Source organism: Periophthalmus magnuspinnatus, chromosome 18 (assembly GCF_009829125.3).
Source record: "Periophthalmus magnuspinnatus isolate fPerMag1 chromosome 18, fPerMag1.2.pri, whole genome shotgun sequence".
Lineage (NCBI taxonomy): Eukaryota > Metazoa > Chordata > Actinopteri > Gobiiformes > Gobiidae > Periophthalmus > Periophthalmus magnuspinnatus.
In genome coordinates this window covers 26843031-26859341 of record NC_047143.1, presented here as the reverse complement: position 1 = coordinate 26859341, position 16311 = coordinate 26843031, and the positions used below count along the sequence as shown (strand labels likewise).

The 16311-nt window shown below is 40.8% G+C and overlaps 1 protein-coding gene across 1 annotated transcript; it reads left to right on the top strand.

Annotated features, from left to right (window-relative positions):
• Nucleotides 1–977: 977 nt before the first annotated feature.
• Nucleotides 978–15610, top strand: capgb (capping protein (actin filament), gelsolin-like b). The gene is made up of 9 exons (XM_033983811.2): nucleotides 978–1183; nucleotides 6406–6599; nucleotides 10014–10168; nucleotides 12809–12967; nucleotides 13199–13348; nucleotides 13514–13600; nucleotides 14660–14792; nucleotides 15055–15146; nucleotides 15291–15610. The coding sequence occupies exons 1-9, from the start codon at nucleotides 1176–1178 to the stop codon at nucleotides 15354–15356; spliced, it is 1044 nt and encodes a 347-aa protein (XP_033839702.1). The 5' UTR covers nucleotides 978–1175; the 3' UTR covers nucleotides 15357–15610.
• Nucleotides 15611–16311: the final 701 nt, after the last annotated feature.

Genomic DNA, 16311 nt, shown 5'->3' with positions numbered 1-16311 from the left:
GTCATATCAAGATAGTGAGGTGTTTTATAACGGTTTAGTTTAATTTAGTTTAGTTTAGTTTAGTTTAGTTTAGTTTAGTTTAGTTTTATTTTATTTTATTTTATTTTATTTTATTTTATTTTATTTTATTTTATTTTATTTTATTTTATTTTATTTTATTTTATTTTATTTTATTTTATTCTATTTTATTTTATTCTATTTTATTTATTATTATTATTATTATTATTATTATTATTATTATTATTATTATTTTAAAGAACCCAGTTAATTTAATTATTACCAAAAAAGAAGGAATTGTCAATCAGAATTCATAACTTATCACTGTGAGACTATGACTCAAAGACACACTATGTAACTTTTCTGGTGGTTGCCAGCTTGTCTCCATGGTTACATGTAATGCACCTGTAATGTTCCACAGTAAATGGTCATGGTCACACTTTTTCAACAGCACTTTTCCACTTTCAAGTCACTCAAAGCTCTCAAAATGCATAAAAAAACCACACACACATTCACACAGGTGGGTTAAGCGTCTTGCCCAAGGACACAACTACAGCGTTCACGTGTGGGAGTGGGATTTGAAGCACCAAACGCTCTACCAACTGAGCCACTGTCACCACGGCGTCAAACATATCTATATCTGACATTTATTTATTTCTGATGCACATTTTTATTGCTCAAAAACACATTGAACAAACCTCCATGCTCTCCTCTCCACAGATATAACCTGTTACTTGGCCTGGCAGTGTCATCTGCTTGTATCCGTGGAAACAGATACATTTAATGCCATACTGTGAAACATTTTAGGCAAAGCAATACCATCTCCAAAAGTTCCGCTGTGTGTTTTGAGACAGTGTTGAGTCTTTATCAGCTGATTTAACCACATTTGTTCTCTTTTTTCCTTTGTTTGCTGTGACTCAGAGTCTCTGAGGGCAGGGCCTCGGCAAAAAATCTACAGGAAGCACGTCTGGGGGTGTCTGCGAAAGAAAGAAAAAAAAGATATTTCTCCTGAGCGCGAGTCACTTCTTGTACCAGACGCTCCACTCTCAGCTCTCCGCTCCCTCGTGCGTCGCTCTGCAAAGTAAGACGCTACGCCGTGTTCTTCTGTTCTGCTTAGAGCCGTTCTCTCGTTCCATCTCGTGTTTACTCGTCACATTCCTCTCGAATCCAGTGAAAGAATGAAGCGGTAAGTAGCACAACGAGGTCTTGTCATTCACGCAGCTCTCCTCAGTTTTAACACTTAAAATAACTTGTGTCAGAGCAAAGTCGTGATCGTTTTGTGCAGTGTTTTTCTTCTCGTGGGTCTGAGCTTCGTGTCGTTCTAAATAAATGTTCTTAATTAAAGGGAAGGTGAGAACGTTACTTCCTCAAACCAGGGTGGAGCCGGGTGGGTCGGGCTGTCGCAATAGTCCTGAAGGTTGGAAAGATGTTGAAAGGGATTTTCTGGATTTAAAGCTGCATTTAGTTCATAATTTACACCTAGATTTCACAAGAGATCAGAGCCTAATTAAAGGTACACTACGGAACCTTTCTGGTCTGCCACTTGTTTGTCGCCATGGAGATGTTTTGATTGAGAATAAGAAAATTTATCGACCTGGCATATATTTTAATCTAAGGATGACTTCAAGCACACGCACATTATTAAAATAAATAAATAAGTCAAATGAAGCTCATCGAGGTTATAGAGGTTTCATAAGTTTCGTATTTGGACTTCTGCAGACTTCAGTGAGTATCCTAGCAACCAAAGAGCCAATCTGGAGCGAGGATCATGTAGCGCGGGTTAATACGAGGTGCACTTCACAAAATAGATCCATCATGAGGAAAGAACATTATGTGGAAATACTGAAGCAACATCTCAACACATCTTAAGGATAACAAAGAGGCTTAAGGATAACAAAGAGGCTTAAGGATAACAAAGAGGCTTAAGGATAACAAAGAGGCTTAAAGATAACAAAGTCAAAGTTTTGGAGTGTCCATCACAAAGACCTGATCTCAATCCTACTGAAAATGTACGAACAAACCTGAAAAGGCCTGTGCGAGTGAGACGGCCACAGACTTGACTCAGTTACACCAGTTTTGTCAGGACGAATGGGACAAAACTCCTGCCAACTATTGTGAGACGTTTGAGGAAGGAAATCCAAAACATTTGACCAAAGTTTAAAGAAAATGCAACCAAATACTAATGAAATGTCTATAAACTTCGCAAAAAATTGTCTTTCCTTCTGTCTAAAATCCTTCTCTTATTTTTCTGGCATTTAATAATAGAAATAATTGTGTTAATCCTAATAGAAACAGTCAAAGTTTAAGTGTTTTTATAAAGTGTATAGTTCTAAATACAGTCTATGGTTGAACCTGATCATTTCTACTCGTGACTAGACCCAAGAACTCCCAGTTTTACAACAAATATTTGCATTTTACCAATTTAAATTTGATCTGTCCCACGTCTGTGTTCACTAATCCCTCTCTACAGACTGTGTGATGTCATCTGACCCCGAGGACGAGGGGACGGGGGGGACGAGGGGGACAGGGGGACAGGGGGGGGGAGGGTTTGATGGATCTCAATCGGCGCCAGTTAAGTCATTACAGTAAAAGTCATTGGAAAGACTGGCATCGTCTCGCTCTCCCGCTCTAATTATCCGCCCGGTGTTTAGCTTTAGCCAGGAACCAGGAACCCGACTCTACCCACCCCCCAACGCCCGCCTCGTATCCGCGGGCCGCAGGTTAGCTTTCATCACACCGGCTCCTGTTACCTGGTACATATAAGCTAACCAGGCCAGGTGAGCACAAACACGACCGCCGACCAGGCCTACACGCTCACGATAACGCGCCGACACGGATCCGGCAGGACACACGATGGAGGCAGAATGGAGCGTACCGCAAATACAAGTCCCAGACGAGATCATGCAGTTAAGTCAAGACCGTTTTTTTGTTTTTATTTGCATCTCCACTTTGCCCGAAGGAACTCTAACCTTATAATTTCTCCTTGTGTTATCTCACACGTTGGTCCGTCCTCTCGAATATTACCCCTCTACGCTCGTTTTCGTGCAAACAAATTCAAACGAGGGATTAAGATAAGTGATAACTGTACTGATAACATTTAAACACGTGTCGTAAAGGGAAGTAGAATAGAAAACAGAGCTGGAAAAACATGAAGTGTTAAAGTACTGTACGCAAGTCTACTTTTTAGGTATCTGCGCTTTACTTAAGTACATATTACAGTGTGTACTTTTACTTTTACTTAAGTACATTTGAGAGCAGTGTCTGTACTTTCTACTCCACTACATTTCTGAACTGGGAAAGTAAAAGTATTTTTTTATTATCATTGTTAACTCAAATAAAAATATACAAATTAAAACGGACAAAAATGATCGATTCAGTTTCAGTTGAACAAAATTCAGCTAAAATCTTGATCAAAATCACCACATTTGAAGCTTTAAAAGACTCAAAATCTGCACAAAATACTTTACTTCTAATTACTTTTTACTCTTAAAGTCTATTTTCAAACAGGTACATTAATAAACGGCATTTTTTATACACTTTTAACTAATTGCTTGTTCCAGTGTTCCATTAAATATACGTAAACTGCATTTTAATACACTTTTACTTAAGCAGATTTTTGCAGGTGATACTTTTACTTACTTTTACTTTTACTTCAGTACATTTGAGAGCAGTACCTGTACTTTCTGCTCTACTTCATTTTTGAACAGGGAAAGTAAAAGTATATATATTCTTTTTATTATTGTCTGAGGGTTTATTTTTAACGCAAATAAAAAATGTGCAAATAAAAACAGAAAAAACGATCGATTCAGTCAAAATTCAGCTCAAATCTTTATCAAAATCACCACATTTGACGCTCAAAGACTCAAAATCTGCACAAAATACTTTAACTTTTTACTCTTTAAGCACATTTTTAAACAAGTACTTTAATACTTTTACGTAAACACATTTTTGCAGGTGATAGTTTTACTTTTACATGAGTATTTTTTGCCCAAAACTGCGTACTTCATCCATCACCGATATAAAGTTTGCACGTTCACACTTTAGCGTTAGCGTTAGCATCCTTGGCGTTACTTCTTTCCTGTTCGCTGCCGACTTAGACTCACTTAGACTTAACGCTTTTCGAAGATCTTGTTAAGCCTAAGTAACACATTAGCTAGTCATGCTAATGCGGGGTTGTCGTCTTCCTGCATTTGTTTATTGGTTGTGGTTACGTCTTGGCGCCTCTCCGAGTATCGCGGAGATAACCCCGTCTAAAGCCCGTTATCTGCACAGATCTGCACTATCGGGGGAATAGATCTGAAGGTGTCGATGTGCCGTATAAACTACAACCTCAACTCAACCCGTTCACACAGACAAACAGAGAGAGAGAGAGAGAGAAAGACGGGAGGAAGAGGAAACAGAGCGTGCGGTTTGGTTTCACTGTGAACATGTTCTTCTGTGAATAACTTAAAGGGGAGTGTGCGTGTTAAAGGAAAGGTCCCATATCACACAAAATGGAGTCTTAATCCGTGTTCTAACGCTGTTTCCTCCTCAAAAACAGACCTGGAGTTGTGTTTTGCTTCATTCACACATGTTTCAGTCACACTTTATTGTTATGTCTGCATCTCCAAAGCTCAAAATGCTCTGTTCCACCTTGTGATGTCATCAAGTGGTGGTTTTTAAAGTTCCAAAACGGACTCTTGTAGCTTTAATCCATGTTCTAATGATGTTTCCTCCTTAAAAACCGACCTGGAGTTGTGTTTTGTTTCATTCACACATGTTTGAGTCAGACTTTATTATTAGTCTGTGACATCTACAAAGTTCAAAACGCTCCGTTCCACCTTGTGATGTCATCAAGTGGTAGTTAACACCTACCTACGTTTTACCTTTAGTTCTGTAGAGATAAGTGGCAGTTCCAGGTCTGAAATGATCCAAATGATTCTATAAATGAAGGTGTGTGGAGTTTAAAAACACAGCGGAGCACTTCCTGTATCACCACATGATGACATCACAAGGTGGAACAGAGCGTTTTCAGTTTGAGAGAAGAACTCAGCCTAAATCTGCAGGTTTTGTGTGTTAAACGTGTGTGAATGAAACAAAAAAACACAACTCCAGGTCTGTTTGTGACGAGGAAAACGACATTATAACACAGATCTGATCGTCTAAACTCGCTTTCGTGCGTGCGGCGTGATGCAGCTCGCTCGTTTTTCGCAATGACACCGCGGCACGCTGCTCATTTCAGCTCAAGTTACATAAATGTGATGTAACCCTGAAACACAAGACCTCATTTTGTGTCAAGACTTGATGTAATTACACTCTTGACAAAAGCCGCACAACAGAGAGTGATTTAAAGAACAACACGTAGAGCTTGAGTCTCTATGGTTCTCATCTCTGTGCGTCGTTATGTTATAATTTACACATTTTAAATCACAATATTCATCTAAAAACACTTAATAAAACTAACAAATCCGCTGAGTTTTGTGTGAGAAAACTGTGGTGTCCAATGGAGCTGACGTCACCGTAAACGTCATCGCAACAAAGAGACGTGTAGCTGCAGCGCCCCCTGTGGACAGATGCACGTCGCACTAGAGCAGAGCGTTTTTATACATTTGGACCAAAATGACGACGCGACGCTGCAGAATCAACGAGTATCAACGATTAAGAAAATAAAACGGGAGAAAGAAGTGCGGACGTCACAGTGGGCGTGTCACAGTGGGCGTGTCACAGTGGGCGTGTCACAGTGGGCGTGTCACAGTGGGCGTGTCACAGTGGAGGTTAAACGGGGGTAAATTGGTAAAATGGCGTCTTGAAAATAATAATAATACATTTTATCTTCATTCCATAGAATCTCAGAGCTACAATAAAACAATAAAAAACAATAATATTACTTAAGTAGTATTTTTATGTATCTGTACTTTACTTAAGTGCATTTTACAGTGTGTACTTTTTAATTTTACTTCACTACATTTGAGAGCCGTATCTGTACTTTCTACTGCGCTACATTTATGAACAGGACTGAAAAGTAAAAGTACTTTTCATCTGATTTGAGGGGTTATTTTTACCGTGTTCGTGGAAACATCCTGAATAAAGTTTACGAGTTTGAGCAAAACGAAAATAAATTCACAAAATGCCTAAGAAAAATTGAGAAATAGTTTCGTATTGTTGCTGTTGAACAAAATGTGGATCGTTTTTTATCTATATCACGACATTTACACTTAAACAAATGAACTACACGTGTGAAATACTTTAACTTTTTACTATTAAAGCACGTTTTCAAACAGGTTCTCTGAATATATCAAACTATTGTTGGCACGGCTCGCTTTCACATCTCTGTCTTTGTTCTTTGTTCTTTGTTCACTTCCTCAATCCTCTGCCCTTTTGGTTTAACAGAAGTCGACTGAGTAACTTTAACCCTTCGTGTGTCCGCAGCATGCTCCCCATCCAGGCGGTCCCGGGGCAGTTCGGTCCTGAGGTACGGACTCCGGGCCTGTGGGTGTGGAGGGTGGAGAAGATGAAGGCCGTGCTGCTGGACCCCACCGAAATCGGAGCCTTTTTTAACGGAGACTCGTACCTGGTTCTGCAAAACCGCGGAGAGAACGGGGCCGACCTCCACATGTGGATCGGTAAGAAACTGGAGAATTAACTATAAAATCTATGAGTGAAGTCAGGATGTTTTTGAAAGAAGGTCGTCAAAAGTATCGAACGTCTGATAATAATCGATATTAAAACTAGTATTGAAATCGACTGGGCCTGTGCTCAAATAAATGGAAAAGGGAAAAGCAGAAATGTGACCAAAATAACTATAGTTTTATGAGGTTTTCAGTCATGAAGCTTTAATAAATGAATTCTTATAGTAACAGTTTTACCCGTTGGTGTCAGAAATCCGCTGCATTCAGGGGATTCGACGGGGGAGGACAAAGGGGTCTGTTGTCCCGGGCCCCAGGGTCTTAAAGCTACTGTCTGTTAAGTAATACTAATATTAAAGGGGGTCCATACATTTCTGTGGACGGGTCTGGTGTGTTCACTTTGACAACCACAACTCAACAGTAACCAGTACTACGCTGTTAACCCTCTGGTGCACAGCGGTCACTGCAGTGGACAGCTACTAAAACAACTTTCTCTTTAATGCATTGGTTTATGTGGTGGAGTCTCTGGAGTGCTCTCTGCTGCCACACTCCATTGACATCAATTCAGTGGTCAGTCGGTGTAACTGCAAGTAAATTTACCTCTGATTGTTTTTCTTATTCAGGCCTAAACGTTGCATCTAAACAGTGTTGAAATTTCCCCCCAAAAATGTTGAAATGTTTTTTAAAGCATAAAAAGAAAGATGTGTTTGTATATTTACAGTAGAGCACAAGTTAATTCATATTTACAGGCAGTTCACAATGTTTTTTCATGTCCTGAGAAGAAGAAAAACACATCAGAAAAAAAATTAAGTAAAAATCTTGGCTTTCATAATTCATGCATCAGAGGGTTAAACTAATCAAGTACAAAGAAAAGACTGGGCTTTCCACATCTAAACCAGGTCTAAGACTATTATTCCAGGTCTAAACAAGGACAGAACCAGGTCTATTCCAGGTCTAAACAAGGACCAAACCAGGTCTAATCCAGGTCTAAACAAGGACAGAACCAGGTCTATTCCAGGTCTAAACAAGGACCAGACCAGGTCTATTCCAGGTCTAAACAAGGACCAGACCAGGTCTATTCCAGGTCTAAACAAGGACCAAACCAGGTCTATTCCAGGTCTAAACAAGGACCAAACCAGGTCTATTCCAGGTCTAAACAAGGACAGAACCAGGTCTAAAACTATTCCAGGTCTAAAGAAGGACCAAACCAGGTCTATTCCAGGTCTAAACAAGGACCAAACCAGGTCTATTCCTGGTCTAAACAAGGACCAAACCAGGTCTATTCCAGGTCTAAACTGTAGTCAAATAGGTCTGGAGTGTCCAAACCGCACAGTCTCAGTATAATGGTCGTCCGTGGTCCAGTGGGCCTCAGAGCGTGGTCCAGCGGGCCTTAGCGCGTGGTCCAGTGGGCCTTAGCGCGTGGTCCAGTGGGCCTTAGCGCGTGGTCCTCAGGTTGAGCAGGTAATGAGCGTAACATTAACACTGATGACACCTGAGACACAAAGCTGACCCTTAGCTCCAGTGGGATGATGGCCCCATGACAGTGACCACATTAAAAATACACGAGTCCTGTTACAGTACTCACTCAGGCCCGTTGTTTCCAGCTTGTATCAGGAGCTTAGGTAACGACGATCCGAGAGGGCCCGTCCCGCTCCAAAGACCCTCTGTTTGTGTCCCCGTGTTTCCGATGACCTTTCACCTTCGTCGGTTGGGTCATTGTGTCGTGTGCGAGCGACACATTAACCTCTCTGCTCCACAGCGACAACAATATGTATATTTAAACACGAGTCCATCACCGCGTCGAGCCACTTTAAGAGACCGGAACCACGAACGTTTATTTGTGTAGAACAACTGGTACAAACTAGGACTGAACCAGGACTGAACCAGGACTAAAACAGGACTAAAGAGGGACTGAACCAGGACTAAAGCAGGACTGAACCAGGACTAAAGCAGGACTAAAGCAGGACTGAACCAGGACTGAACCAGGACTGAACCAGGACTAAAGAGGGACTAAAGTGGGACTAAACCGGGACTAAAGTCTCTCAGAGTCTGGTTTTGACAGTTTACCTTTGATATTTCATGTAGAAACCTGTGAATGTTAAAATATTAAAGATAAACAGAGATATTGTTATTGAATCATTTGACTGTACCAGAGGTGGAACATAAAGTACATGGAGTAAAGTACTGTACTTCTGTAGAAGATTAGGTGTCTGTACTTTACTTGAGTACATTTGAGAGCAGTATTTGTACTTTCTACTCCACTACATTTTTGAACAGGACTAAAAAGTAAAATTACTTTTCATATGATTTGAGGAGTTATTTTTACCATGTTTGTGGAAACATCCTGAATAAAGTTTTCGAATTCAAGCTTCGGCTTTGAGCAAAAGAGAAATAAATACAAAAAAATCATTTAAAAAAATGAAGAAATTGATTCATGTTGTTACTGTTGAACAAAATATGTGTCATTTTGAATCAGTATCACTACATTTACACTTAAATGAACAACACTTTTACTTTTTAATCTTAAAGTACATTTTTATACAGGTACTTAAATACTTTTACTTAAGTCGATTTTTTTTCATGTGATGCTTTTACTTTTTACTTGAGTAACTTTTTACTTCTGCATCTGCACCAACAGTTGTCATGGTCACTGGCAAACTTTTATTTTAAATTTTGTATCTGACCCACAGTCTGTTTATATAAATGGACAGAGCTAACCTGCTAGCCGCCGCCGCGTTACGAACAGGAAGTGATCATGTGCGCACTTCCTGCTCCATCGACTCTGGCTCCTCTCTCTGTCTCTGCTGCTTCAGACTCATTCTGGTCTTAAATGTTCGTATTAACCCTCTACATGACCCTGGGGTTCTTTTTTTTTTTCTAGTTATTTTGAGTTTATTTTTATTATAATTATAATTTTTTAGTTATTTTGATGTGTTTGGGGTTTTTTTTAACTTATTTTCTTAATTTTTTATTTTTTTATTTTGAGGTTTTGTTGGTTTTTTTTGGGGGGGGGGGTTGTTATTTTGAGGGGTTTTTTGTTTTTGTTTTTTTGAGGGTTTTTTGTTATATTGAGGTTTTTTAAGTTATTTTTATTATAATCTTTTTGTTATTTTGATGTGTTTTTTTTTGTTGTTTTTTTCCTTTTTTTTGCTATTTTGAGTTTTTTTTTTCTTTTAGTTATTTTGAGTTGTTTTTGTTTTTTGAGTTGTTGTTTTTTTATTTTTTGTTATTTTGAGTTTATTTTTTGTTTCTTTTGTAAATCTCTGTCCTCTCTCTGTCTCTGCTGCTTCAGACTCATTCTGGTCTTAAATGTTCGTATTAACCCTCTACATGACCCTGACCTGACGCCGTGCGAGTCGTCCCTCTCACTGAACACTCTGATGTTTCATAAATGTAAACTGGTCTGTGCAGGAGAGAAGTCGTCCTCGGACGAGCAGGTGGCCTGTGCCATGTTGGCCACTCAGCTGGACGACTACCTGGGAGGTGACCCGGTGCAGCACAGGCAGCTCCAGTGCTACGAGTGCCCGGAGTTTATGGCCCTGTTCCCCCGAGGCGTCAGCTACAAGGTCAGAGCACGATTTAGAATGATCAGACGATAATCGGGATCAATAATCTATAATCACAACCAGTCAAATTCAGTCCTCTTTATTTTTAATACTGTCTACATTTTAGATACACATGTCATGTCCAGGTCGTTCAGAAGATCAAAACTATTCTTCAACAAACAGAAGAAGGGTCTAAAGCAGGACTAAACCAGGACTAAACCAGGACTAAACCAGGACTAAAGCAGGACTAAAGCAGGACTAAAGCAGGACTAAAGCAGGACTAAACCAGGACTAAAGCAGGACTAAAGCAGGACTAAAGCAGGACTAAAGCAGGACTAAAGCAGAACTAAAGCAGAACTAAACCGGGACTAAAGCAGGACTAAAGCAGGACTAAAGCAGGACTAAAGCAGGACTAAAGCAGGACTAAAGCAGAACTAAACCAGGACTAAACCAGGACTAAAGCAGGACTAAACCAGGACTAAAGCAGGACTAAAGCAGGACTAAAGCAGAACTAAACCAGGACTAAAGCAGGACTAAAGCAGGACTAAAGCAGGACTAAAGCAGGACTAAAGCAGGACTAAAGCAGGACTAAAGCAGGACTAAAGCAGAACTAAACCAGGACTAAAGCAGGACTAAAGCAGAACTAAACCAGGACTAAAGCAGGACTAAAGCAGGACTAAACCAGGACTAAAGCAGGACTAAAGCAGGACTAAAGCAGGACTAAACCAGGTCTAAAGCAGAACTAAAGCAGAACTAAAGCAGAACTAAAGCGGGATTAAAGCAGGTCTAAACCAGCACTAAACTGGGACTAAAGCAGGACTAAAGCGGGACTAAAGTGGGACGAAAGCGGGACTAAAACCAGGACTAAAACCAGGACTAAAACCAGGACTAAACTGGGACTAAACTGGGACTAAACTGGGACTAAAGCGGGACTAAAGCGGGACTAAAGTGGGACGAAAGCGGGACTAAAACCAGGACTAAAACCAGGACTAAAGCAGGACTAAAGCAGGACTAAAGCAGAACTAAACCAGGTCTAAACCGGAACTAAAGCGGGACTAAAGAGGAACTAAAGCGGGATTAAAGCAGGTCTAAACCGGGACTAAACTGGGACTAAAGCAGGACTAAAGCGGGACTAAAGTGGGACTAAAGTGGGACGAAAGCGGGACTAAAACCAGGACTAAAACCAGGACTAAACTGGGACTAAACCAGGACTAAACTGGGACTAAAGCGGGACTAAAGCGGGACTAAAGCGGGACGAAAGTGGGACTAAAACCAGGACTAAACCAGGACTAAACCAGGACTAAACCAGGACTAAACCAGGACTAAAGCAGGACTAAAGCAGGACTAAACCGGAACTAAAGAGGAACTAAAGAGGAACTAAAGCGGGATTAAAGCAGGTCTAAACCAGGACTAAACCGGGACTAAACCGGGACTAAACCAGGACTAAACCAGGACTAAACCAGGACTAAACCAGGACTAAAGCAGGACTAAAGCAGGACTAAAGCAGGACTAAACAAGGACTAAAGCAGGACTAAACAAGGACTAAAGCAGGACTAAAGCAGGACTAAAGCAGGACTAAAGCAGGACATATATTTGACTTCATGTATCTTCTGTTTGTATTGGGACAGTTTCGATCTCCTTGTAAAGTTGTAGCTGTCGTTATGTCACGTTATGAGTTTTATTTCCTTTTTCTTAATCCCTCTATCAGATTTATGTGGATTATATCTTTTTTATTATAATGGGTCACAAAGATTATTATTATCCCTTTATTAGTTTATAGCCGCGCCTCCGTGCCACAGGGCAGTTAACCGGGTGAAAGAAGTGCCATGTGGAGCCAACTGCGTTAACCTTGAACTTAAACTAAGCTCCGCCCACAACGACATTTCAAACGCAGATGATAAACAGTGACGGGGGAGGAGGGGGCGGGGCCTGGAGGACTAAAGACGAGAGTGACGGGGGGAGGAGACATGTGATATAAGAAACAGTGTGATTGGTCGAACGGGTATCCACGCCTACGCCTCAAACTCCGCCCCCTGCAGCCAGGTGTTTGTCATCGCACACACACCTGGCTGTAATCAGGGCAGTGCTGTGTGATGTCACCAAATACCTGAGATTGCAAAGGAGCCGAGACTCACCCATTTTTTTTTTTTACCACAAAGATGAAAATATAACTAGTTTTGACAACAAACAAAAAAAAAAAACGCTATTTAAACACTTTATAGACGCTTTAGTCGTCAACGAGCGCTGTCCCCTCTGTCCCATCCTCCCACCTACGTCCCCCATAATCCTCTGCTGCTCACACCCGCCCCAACACCCGCCCCAACACCCGCCTCAACACCCGCCCCAACACCTGCCCCAACTGTGAACTCAAACTCATCTTCCCCGTGTCCTGCTGTATCTGTCTTTCGTGTCATGTTGTCGTTAGTTTCATTTTATTTAAATCAAGAGCGCGGCCATTGGTCATTGACTGGTCAGATCTAGTTACCCACAGGTTGTCGTGTCCTCGGGCAAGACACTTAACCCCCCTCGCCCCCAGTGTCTGCGTACTCTTGTGTATGAATGTGTGAGTGGTTCCTTGACGTAAAGTGCTTTAAGTGACTTGAAGTTGGAAAAACGCTGTATAAAAACGTGATTATTTACCATTACTGTGCTTGTCCACAGGAGGGCGGCGTGGAGTCGGGCTTCAGGAGGACTCAGGGCTGCGGGCCGGTGCACAGGTTGTACCAAATCAAAGGGAAACGTAACATCCGTGCCAAGGAGGTGGACCTGTCCTGGGCCAGTTTCAACAAGGGGGACTGCTTCATCCTCGACCTCGGAGACGTGAGTGGACACGTCCCGCCACACGGGGGACGTCAAACAGGCAGAAATATGGGGGGGCAAGAAACGGGCCCCTCTGTAACATAAATGAATAGGAAGAAAGTCTTATTTATTTAAAACACATATTAAGATCTATAGCTGTGTAAGAAATCTGACTTTTACTGTTAAAAAGTTTACGTTCATTTTAAGACGGCCATTTTGAATTTTAAGACTGATGTAAAGTGCTTTTTCCAGACTATTATCTCCTGGATCGGCTCACAGGCCAATATCTTCGAAAAGCAGAAAGTAAGAGAAATCGCGTCGCTCATCCGTGACACAGACCGACATGGAAAAGCCAAAATCGTGGACAGCTGCGAGGGGGAGGAGCCAGAGGAGATGCTCAAGGTAAAAATAAACAAAACAAAAGATATTCATGTAAACGTATGAGGTTATTCTGATGTGAAGTGTGAGTGTTTGTCGACTGATTCCAGCTCCCACAAAGCTTTGAGTGACTAAAAGGTGGAAAAGCGCTGTATAAAAATGTGATTCTTTACCGTTTCCCTCGTGCAGGTTTTGGGGAAGATGCCGCCGCTGGCTGAGAGCACGCCCGAGGAGGACAGCAAAGCAGACGCCTCCAACTCTGCGTCGCTCTACAAGGTACATCCACAGACTTAACCATTTGAGCACTTGCTAAGCTACGTCTATAGTCACAGCTGCCCTGGGGTAGACTAACTGAAGTACGGCTGCCAATCTGAGGCATCTGCCCTTCAGACCAGCACCACACTGGACTGAAACGTAAAAGTGTTTTTTATTATTGTTTGAGACCAGCTGAAAAGGCTCAAACAATAAAAACAGCTCAGCACAAATCTTTATCAAAATCACTACACTTGAAGACTCATAACGCCTCAAAACATGCACAAATTACTTTAAATTTTTACTCTTTAAGTATATTTTTAAACAGATACTTAAATACTTTTACTTAAGTCGATTTTTAATGTGATATTTTTATTTACCTGAGTATTTTTTGCTCTGTTGTCTGTACTTTTGCTGGAGTAACAAACTTGAGTACTTCTTCCACCACTGCTAAGGACACGACAACAGTTACTAGAGCCACTACTGCCCCCGTGTGGCACCTGGTGTTCACTGCAGTCTCTGATCCAAGACCGAAACAGGCCCAGTCCTTCAGCTTCAGACATGAAATGAGATCGAACATTTTCACCAGTGTTAGTGGGAAATGTAAACACAAAACAGAACAAATACAGACTTTGCAGTGACATCGTGCAGGAGGTGTTCTACGTGCATGTCTATAGCGGCATGATCTGCAGTTACCATGATAACACAGTGCACACATTAGCAAACACTGCCAAAAAGTTTAGAAGTAGTCTGAAAACTTAAGAAAAAAAGCAAAAAATATATTTAAACTGCAGATTTTCAGGAGCCTGGATCAATATCAGTGTCACGGTCCTGTTCAGGCGTTTGAAATGTGGGCGTGGCTAACGGAAAAACTGTTGGCTAATGCTAGCTAGCGTGTGACTGTACTTGTTTAAGCGCACACATCAGCTCGCCTGTTGTACTTCCAGTTAACTCAGTCTTTCCTGTTAAGATTCTGTTAAATTAAGCCTCAGACCAGAGTCTAACAAACCCTCAGACACAGCAGTGCCTCCGGTTGTTCATGACATCACCCTCAAAGTATCAATACACCTTTTTTGTTTACAGGTGTCAGATGCAACGGGATCGATGACAACAACCAAAGTGTCGGGGAAGAGCCCGTTTGCCAAGGAGCTGCTGGTGCGCGACGACTGCTTCATCCTGGACAACGGCGCCAACGGAAAAATCTTTGTGTGGAAAGGTAAAACGACACAGCGCTAGCATGCTAACACACGAGACGGCTTTTGAGCACGGGATTAGATTAACGATCACGTGTTCTGTCTGTTTAATCCCTCAGTCGTCCAGGTTTGATCCACAAAAAAAGACGAAGTTTAAATCTGTCAACTGGACAAATGGTTGAAGACGTTTCGCGAAACGTCTTCAACCATTTGTCCAGTTGACAGATTTAAACTTCGTCTTTTGCTCTGGATCCCGTGTTTTATTGTTTGAAACTTGTCTTGCAGGTAACGGGGCAAACGCTGAAGAGAAAAGAGTGGCTTTACAAATCGCTGACAACTTCATCGAGCAAATGAATTATCCCAGGATGAAAACACAGGTTGGTTTATTGCATGTTTACAGTTTAAATATAACGGTTTAGTTTGAGTAAAGTTTACACAGTCATAGAAGTCATAATGTCTTTTATAGAGCTGCAAATCCTCGTCCACATAAAACGATAACAGGTCGTGTTTGTTGTTCGCAGGTTGAGATTCTGCCACAGGGGAAAGAAACCATTATTTTCAAGCAGTTTTTCCTCAACTGGAGTTAAGAATCTGTCACATTTTGGACTGGGGACGAAAAACGTTACACAAAAAGTTACAATCTTAATACATTTCATTTTTTTATACTTGGATGTAAATATTTGTAAGTTCCCGTGGCGCCTTTTTGACCAGAACATTAAAGATTCAATGCCACTTTTGTAAAATGCATTTCCTATGGGTTCAAAAAACAAAGAGTTGAACGATTTGGATTTTTTATTACTTCGGTGGGATAATGTCATAAGGTCCAATAAAAGTGATTTAAACTGGACAGAGTCGTGTGCTTCCTCCTGTGGATCCAGCCAAGTTTGACAAAGTTTCCCGTTTCCTTATAGCACATTTTTATAATCATGTTTTTATTGAGTTTATATGAATCATTTGACTGACAAAACAAAGAAAGGCAGCACTTATTTCTTCTTTTTTTTTTTATTTATGAGAAAAACAAACAAACAGTACAAAACATAACAGGACTTTGCAACAGATAGAAACATGTAAAAAAGAGAAAAAGAAACGGACAAGAAAATGATGCACTGGGTTGAGGGTCCGGACTGGGGTCTTACAATGAACTAATGTTTTATTATTGATCGGGTAAAATGAATGAGTGAGTTTTAGTTATGAAGTTAAAATAGTAAAAAAGTTAGTTTTGACATTCAGTTTCAGGGTTGAGTCTCCATTTTCTTTTATTAATTTATTTTCCTTTTCCTTTCTTCCCTTATTATTGTCCTTCCATTCCTTTATTTGTTTTTTCCTTTCCTTTTCTCTTTTTCTCTTTCCCTTTTTCCTTTTTGAATGAATAATTGAATAACCTTCCATCATTTCTGCCCTAAACTCAAGCTGATATTAGCTGCGACTCTTATTTCAAAAGTTTTTAGAGCAAATTTACTAGGAATGTGATTAATCTCACGTCAGGAGAGTGTGAGAGTCTGACATCACCACAGCTTCAGCTCCAAATGAAGCTCCAAATGA